The following is an 8,924-nucleotide window of genomic DNA, read 5'->3' on the forward strand; positions in this document are numbered from 1 at the left end:
GTCTGCGTGGGGCAGACATAAGAGGTCATGAACTGCGTTTCACAAAAAAACAAACACCCGTTAGACTTCTCTTGTCGTTATTCCCTGATAGTGTTCCGTCATGCCACATTACCAGCCCGACCAAGCTACAATCCTAAATGGAATGCTAAAGTGTAGACTCAACTTGTAACTTTTGCAAAACCAATTCGTACATAACCTTCCATGGGCAAGTGTCCAACATGGCATGGTAGTTTTCACAATCTCCTTATTCACATTGACCGACTACATAACCTATTGGTATGGCAGATGATTTTACAATCATAATGATAATCCTCCTCAGTTAACTCCAACAACCGTTAAATTAAAATTTATGACTGTCACATTTTTCACTTGTCTTGTTGTGATTAATGTTAAACTCAAGTGATGAAATTGATGTTTAGCTGGTACAGCAAGTTTAATGATGCCCTAGCCCTGGGGAGCAGGTTATGACCGGCAATAACCGGTGACCATTTCCTCCATTAACCGGAACATACCTGTAATGTTTTTGCTCATAACAAGACAATTCTATCTCGCTTTCTCTTTCACACACACACACACACTTTTCTTTTGCTTTATTTTTTTTTTTTTGCAGGCGATGGGTTAATTCATGTCCACACCCTCTTCTTTCACTTATCCTCTTCCACCCTAATCTCCTTGCTAACTTACGCATGATCCATCATTACCGTTAACCCTAACCCCTTTCTTCTCCACCTCCTCATACAATTTTGTTACATAAAGTACACTTTTGACGGAGCAAATTTAGAAACAGTACAAGAAAAGATGGAGTTTGATGAACACGAAGAACACGAGGATGAAATCGTTGGAATTCAGCTGCCAGTGCCACCGGTGAAAACCACCGGTGGCGGTGGGTACCGGTATAAGGAGTGTTTAAAAAACCATGCTGTAGGCATTGGCCGTCAAGCGGTGGACGGATGCGGAGAGTTTATGGCGGCAGGAGAAGAAGGTACACTAGACGGGCTAAAATGCGCCGCCTGTAACTGCCATAGGAATTTTCATCGCAAAGAGGTAGAAGGTCAACAACGAGATAATCAACATATTCAACACCAGCATCATCATCATCATCATCAACCGCAGTATATCACTGCAGCACCGTACAACTACCACCAGCGGCCGGCAGGATACCTGCACATGAAACCGGTTCCTTCCTCCGTTCACCAGCAGCGTCCGCTAGCTCTGCCGTCGTCCGCATCGAGAGAAGATCTGGAGGAGAATTCAAACCCTAGCTCTAGCGGTGGTGGTGGTGGTTCTGGTTCGAGAAAGCGGTTCCGAACGAAATTTACAACAGTTCAAAAGGAGCAGATGCTGGCGTTTTCGGAGACGTTAGGGTGGCGTATTCAGAAGCAAGATGAGGCTGCCGTACAACAGTTTTGTGCTGAAACAGGTGTGAAAAGGCATGTTCTTAAGGTCTGGATGCACAATAACAAGCACACAATTGGTAAGAAACCCTAATTAGTTTCAACAACAACAAAAATTACAGAAATTAATCTCGATCTGGTTTTAGATTAGCTAGCTAGCTAGTAATTTTGTTTTAATTTCTATCATCATTATGATTGACCGTGATCTTTTAATTAATTAACTTGAATGTTCATTAATCGTTTGATAATTTACTGTTGTTTTCTATCAAAAATTAAAATTTGTTCAAATCTAGAGAGAGAGTAAGAAGCATTGAAAACAAAGAGATTAAATGTAGAGAGAGAAAGTAGAGGTGTGATGACGAAACCTGAGGAAGACGTGTTGGACATGCAAGCATTTGTGTCATCTCTTCCGTAATTTCTTCTTTATCATTTTCAACACCTCCGCCATTGAATTCAATTCACTGCAATTTTTATGGTAATTTGGAGAAGAAGATGTGATGGTGATTGTGATAGTGATGTGCATGGGGTTCAGCATTGATCGTACATTAATTCATGTGGTTACACTTTGCAACTGAACTAATCAAGGCTTGGTTACAGATTTACAGTTATAAATTTTCTGAACTACACTCATTAACTTCTCAAGGAATTACTACTGATTAGTTAATATAATTGTTATTTTGTTTGATGATTTCTACGGCTTATAGTTGATCTTTCCTTTAGGATGTGCCGATGTGGATAGGGCTGTAAACGAACCGAACGAACACGAACAAGGCCTTGTTCGTGTTCGTTCGTTAAGGAAATAAATGTGTTCACGAACGATTCATTAACACTTACCGAACGAGGTTTTATGTTCGTGTTCGTTCATTAAGGAAATGATGAGCGTGTTCGCGAACGGTTCACGAACACAAATAAATTTGGCGAACGCGACGAAGGATAAAGATAGATGACCCAAAGAGTAGCACTCGAACTTGAATCCCTTATTGTGGAACGGAGGTCGATCGTATTCGTGGATGTAAATAATGAGAAATGAAAGGGAAATGATGCATAAATAAGGTGAAAGTGGGTTTCCTAGTTTAATTGTTAGGGAAATAAAATAAGTAAAAGTTTAATAATATAAAAAGTACAAATAAAATATAAGAAAGTATAAAGATCTTCAATTAAAACACAAACATACGAACATAAACGAATGCAAATCAACGAATGTTCACAAACACGTTCACGAACACCTTACCAAACGTTCACGAAAACAATCGAACGAACGAGACTTCTGTTCATGTTCTTTCATTTAACTAATCGAACGAAATTTCTTGTTCATGTTCATTCGTTTATTAAACGAACGAACATAAACGAACTTCCCGCCGAACGGTTCACGAACTGTTCGCTGAACGTTCGGTTCGTTTACAGCCCTAGATGTGGAGGATGACCCTAAGGGGAGGAGGGGTGGTTCACTAGTGATAGTTTCTATCACTCTCACTATCCAATCAAATCATGCCATGTCAGCACCCAATATTCTATCACTAGTGATAGAAATGTAGGGGGGTGGTATCACTAGTGATGGGATTCCAATGTACAAGTATTAATACACAATGTACAAGATACACATTCATCACCCTCCAACTTCAACGCGTTATATATATAACTCGTTATACTTGACCACGAGTGATGGGAATTGGGCGGGGCGGTTTTCCACGAGTGATACAATAGTATCACGGTATATAACTTGACCATCCCGTGTGGCCTAAGTATATAGTTGGAGAGTGGTAGGGGTGTTCAGAGAAAAGATCGAAACCGAATAGTAATCATAAACTGGACCGTAAATGTAACTGAAAAAACCGATACAAATAACGAATTTGGTATTTGGTTTGGTTTTTAACCGAAACTAAATTGTAAATTTGGTTTTTGATTTGGTGTTTGGTTTCGTAATTTTTTTTTATTTGGTTTATTCAATTATTTTTGGATAACCAAATAAACAGTTAATTTAATTGTTTACTAGATAAAAATAATAATGTTCAATAATCTATATAAAATTTTAGGGCTGTAAATGAACCGAACGAACACGAACACGAACAAGGCCTTGTTCGTGTTCGTTCGTTAAGGAAATAAATGTGTTCATGAACGGTTCATGAACACTTACCGAACGAGATTTTATGTTCGTGTTCGTTCATTAAGGAAATGAACGTGTTTACGAACGGTTCACGAACACAAATAAATTTGGCGAACACGACAAAAGATAAAGGTGGATGGCTGAGAGATTAGCACTGGAACTTGAATCCCCCCTATTGTGGAACAGAGGTCGATCGTATTCGTCGATGTAAATAATGATAAAGAAAATGGAAATTGTGCATAAACAAGGTGAAATAAGGTTTCCTAGATTAAGTGTTAGGGTAATAAAATAAATAAAAGTTTAATAATATAAAAAATATAGATAAAATATATGAAAGTACAAAAATCTTCAATTTAAACATAAACATATGAACATAAACGAATGCAAATGAACGAATGTTCATGAACACCTTACCGAACGTTCACGAACACAATTGAACGAACGAGACCTCTGTTCATGTTCGTTCATTTAATTAATCGAACAAAATTTCTTGTTCATATTCATGTTCGTTCGTTTATTAAACGAACGAACGTAAACGAACTTTCCGCCGAACGGTTCACGAACTATTCAGTTCATCATGACAACCCTATAAAATTTATTAATCCAAATGCTAAATCTAAAGCCAAACTCAAACTAAAGCCCACTCATTTATAATCTAATGGAGGTTTTGAACTTCAAAGTATAAACTAGGTTTTCTAAATTTTTGTTAATATGTGGTGTGGTTTGATTATTAGATTTAAATTAGTTGCCGATTTGTTGTTCGGAACACATGCATGAGTGTATTCGGTTTGGTTCGCTTTTTGGTTTGAGGTACAAAATTTTAAAAACCGAATAAACCAAACCAAATAATAAGTAAACCGTAAACTGAACCGATGAACACCCCTAGAGGGTGGGTTTAGAAAAAGGTCATTAGCATGGATCAACAACAATTTGAATTTGCTGAAACCACACCTGTTGGCCTAGTGTTGTTTGAATTAGTTCATCTCACAAGAATCGATTACTCATTGCAAATACCCCTTCAAACATCTCACACACACAAATAAACAAAAATAGTTTGTAATTTTGTAAATGACTCTTATTTATAAATTTTGGAATTGTTTGTGCCATGTTAGAACCCTAAAATATTTTGATGACACTTTTCGAATATGTGGTGAATCAAGGTCATTATTCGTATATGACAAAAACCGATTATTGAATAACAGAACAGTAAAACGTTCTTAGCAGTTAGTTGACATCGGTACGCAACACTTGGATTCGCCTTGTGTATATCAGAGAACATTTGCACATTAGACAATGAGTAATATGGACATTATAGAGGCGTGAAGTGAGTTGATAACGCTCCTCCCCCCAACACCACCCTCGTGGTTATGGGACATAAAAATGGATGGACATTTCTAGTATAATGCCAAATGAAGAAATCAAAATTGGAAAATAATGATGCAATGGGGGCAGTAAGGAGCGTTATGATGCTCATGTAATGGAAAATGGCCCTTATGGGGCATTAACCATTACAAATAGCCTTAGGAACATCGCTTAATATACTCGCACAACTTGGCATATAATTGGTTGCTTAAGAAGTTTTGTAGTGTATAAACCGCCTTCTTATTTAAGTGATCGTAAATGTGAATTTACTACGATTTTAACTGTAGCTTTAGTGTATAAACCGTCTTCTTATTTAACCGGTCTTATGTAACGACAATGGTGTATAGTCATGATACAAAAGTACAACTAGTCATTAATAAAGGGTGGAGGGAGTGGTCACCAATTGGTGAGTGTTTAAACAATTTTCTAACCAATGATGTCATGTCATGTCAAGACTCAAGTCCCCACTCTACTCCCTATTTTACAATCAATCACTAGCAATGGTCAAACACATGAAGAGTGGTAAACAATTTAAAAAAAAATGTGATTGGTTGAAAGAGGTTGGGGCCCACCATTCACCCTCTCTCTCCCACCTTTCTCTTCTTCACCGAGCCGGTGAGTAGTCACCGCTCACACCACCTCTCTCCTCTTCCCCGATCACCACTCCAACACCGACAATAGTTCCCCACTCGATAAACCCCACTCCCCGATCCACTCCCTGCAAATACTCCATCCACCCTAATAATACCCATAAGAACATCACGTTTTAAAATTTAATAGTATATTTTTTTACTTAAATATGTTAGTTAACAATATAATTATGCAAGAATTGTTTGGATATAGTTGACTACTAGGAAGCATCGTATTTGTTTGGTACATGCACTTGATGGGATTCATGTTATTATTATGTTTGGGGAATTATTTGGGAGGCATTGGAAGAAAGAATGAGAAGGAAAAGTAATATTTACACATGAAGGTTGTCGGTGACAAACCATATTTTATAGATACTAGGAGTCTGGTTTTATAATGTTTCGATATATATATTGAAAAGCGGGATTCTATGATTTATAGAATAAGGCTAGCATCCCGAGTTTCGATATATGTAATAATTAATTCATTTATATAATATGAAAATTGATCGAATTAAAATTTAAATATTAACATATTAAATAGTCAATTGAAAAAGAAATATACGAAAATGAGGAAAGATTGGGCCAAGCAAATTAAACATGGTAAAAAGGTTAAACGTCAAACGACGTGTGTCTAGAGGTGTAAAAAAAACTGGTTTTAGAACCGAAACTGAAAAAAAAACTGAAACCGGTTTTTTCATAACCGGTTTTTTTTTACCGCCGGTTTTTATACCTGTTACTATTCTCGACTTCAAAAACCGATTATTAAAAAACCGGTTTTTTTGGGAAAAACCGGTTAAAAACCGGTCCCAACCGGTTATTGTTTTGGACCTCAAAAACCGGTTAGTAACCGGAACCGGTTATAAAAAAACCGGTTTTTATTTTGGGTGAAAAATCGAAACCGGTTAATAATCGAAACCGGTTTTTGAAAAAAAATCGATTTGTACACCTCTAATTGTGTCTAGTGTAATATCTGAAATTTTGATTGAAAAGAATTAAACGATAATGGGTATACTTTAACCCTTCTTACTCCAACGAAATGGTTTAATCTTATTAACTTCATCTAACCATATTTTTGGGTTTGGGGGGAGGGGGGGGGGGGGGGGGTTAAGTTTTTTGGTGGTGGTGGTGGGTGTTTAGGTTTTTTTTTTTTTTTTTTTTTTTTTTTTTGTGTGTGTGTGTGTTGTGGGTTTTTTTTAAAAGCCTTTGTACCCTTTTTACAATAAGGATTCTTTGTATTTTATTCTAATCCGTATAAAGGAATATTGAGATTAGAGTAAAATGTTTTATATGTAAGAGGATTTTTTTACAAACAATAAAATAATAAACTCACTTTGAGTATTTTCAAGGAAAATTGCCGTAACTTCGTGAATCTATATAGGGCATTTAAGCTTAAAAATACTCTTTAATTATCAATTCCACCATTTTGTGTAAGTAGATATGCAACAAGCAGATCTTAGTCTACAATAGAATTAACAAACTTATCAAGGTTAGACTTGGTCTACAAAATCAAAGAACTTATCACTACTTGTTCATGTACAAAAGTGAAAAATTGAAACATTGCGACTATGCCCTACATGTGAAAACCGTCACTTGATCACACACCATATATGTTATATCTTGTTCAGGGGTGCATAAACGCAATGATCTTGTCTTGTATGATTTACGATAGTCCAGACAAGTAGCTTTATGACAGTCATCAGATAGCAACAAAAAGTTTATAACGTTTGTATTTTAGTCATATATATGATCATAACGAGAAGAATTCATTTGTCCACATCAATTGTTACGTTTCGATCAACTCTTATTTGATTTTATCTTATATATGGCGTAATTGTTTATTTATGACGGGAGTAAAGACAAAGCACAACAATATTTATATCATTCGTAGGTGCGGGTAAATTAAACTTTTTAAGGCCAGAATTGTATGATTGTATCTTTCAAAACTATGGATTGTACATATTTTATATATGTTTGTGAGTGGCTTTTTATACCCATTTTCTAACATGTGGGGGTTGTCCTCCCTCCTCAAAAACTAACAGCTACAACCCAATTCAATCATGCAAAAGTCCATAAGATTTGCTTGTGTTGTCACATCCATGTGTTGGTTTCTAGTATGTATGCATCTCATTCAAAGTTGTATTGTTTTATTAAAGTGGGTATATAATATGCTTGTATTTGTCATATTAAAAGAGAATTAACAGAGCCTATTTTGTTTTTACATGTTTCCCACATAATATAAAGAGAGAAGTTAAATTCAATGTATCTAATGCAAAGACTTAGACAAACAGACAAGTTCTATGCTTAAGGCCATCCGTAGTCATGAAGCCTCTTGTGGGGTGTTATGCGACACGTGTCGTGCCACGTCACACAGGGGCTTTATGGGGCGTTATATCACTATAGCCTGTAATCATAAAGCCCCTACCTATCATTACCTAATTATTAATTTTCAATTTTATTAATTAATTAAAAAAACACTTGCTTTTTTTTATTGGTCCATTTTTGAAATCATCCCCCATCACGGCGCTATATATATAGCGCTCCCCCCTTTTTTGGCCTTATAACGCCCTTCGTCATAGTGTTGTGGACGCCATTAGGGCTTTATAGGAGCACATAGCGCCCCACTACACAGAGATTAGCGCCCCAGTATACAGAAACTAATAGAAATCATTTGCATGTGATGATTTTAGGTATTAATGGAAACCCTAATGTTGTTGATTTGCATAACTCCTCCATGTCCCTTACCTTTTTCTATTTAAGGTTGTCTTCAAAGGATCTAAAGTCTAAACTATACTCTTATTAGTCAAGTCTAATATCATAAATTACTCCAAATATCCATATCTTTGACATTTCTCATATTATGTCAAATCTTCAACTTTAATGTCTTTTTGACATTTTGTTTGTAGAGATCATATTAAAGACTACTTATTTTAAAAGACAGGAAAATTACTAAAGCAATTATATGTATATAGACAAAATACAACCCTTAAAAGTAAAATAAATATGTAACGAAAGTGTATTTTAGATCAATATTTAAATTATTGCTAACGAAATTAAACTTCGATTTAAGTTGGATTTGTTTTATTCTTATATCTTTTAGTATTAATGTAAGGGGCGGAGGTAGCTTTAGGACATGGTAACATTCCTTACCTCTCAACTTTTCTAATAAAGTGTAATTTTATTATTATTATTATTATTATTATTATTATTATTATTATTATTATTATTATTATTATTATTATTATTAACATTGTATGTATTACGCTACCTCTGAAATTATATTATGCTACCCCTCAATATTTTATAAATCCAACACCCTCACCCTCTCAAAGTTCTGTTAAAAGCCTAGTACTTAATTTATAACTTTAAAGCCCAATGAAAATGAAAGATTAAAGCCCAAAAACTTATTGACTTGATTTTTAACAAAAAAATAAA

The 8,924-nt window shown here is 35.4% G+C and overlaps 1 protein-coding gene across 1 annotated transcript; it reads left to right on the forward strand.

The window, feature by feature from the left end:
- The first annotated feature begins 534 nt into the window (after positions 1-534).
- Positions 535-1,642, forward strand: LOC110942405 (zinc-finger homeodomain protein 1). The gene has a single exon (XM_022184158.2). It carries the CDS (start codon positions 799-801, stop codon positions 1,486-1,488), a length of 690 nt encoding a protein of 229 aa, XP_022039850.1. The 5' UTR covers positions 535-798; the 3' UTR covers positions 1,489-1,642.
- The last annotated feature ends 7,282 nt before the right edge of the window (positions 1,643-8,924 follow it).

Source organism: Helianthus annuus, chromosome 5 (assembly GCF_002127325.2).
Source record: "Helianthus annuus cultivar XRQ/B chromosome 5, HanXRQr2.0-SUNRISE, whole genome shotgun sequence".
Taxonomy (NCBI): domain Eukaryota; kingdom Viridiplantae; phylum Streptophyta; class Magnoliopsida; order Asterales; family Asteraceae; genus Helianthus; species Helianthus annuus.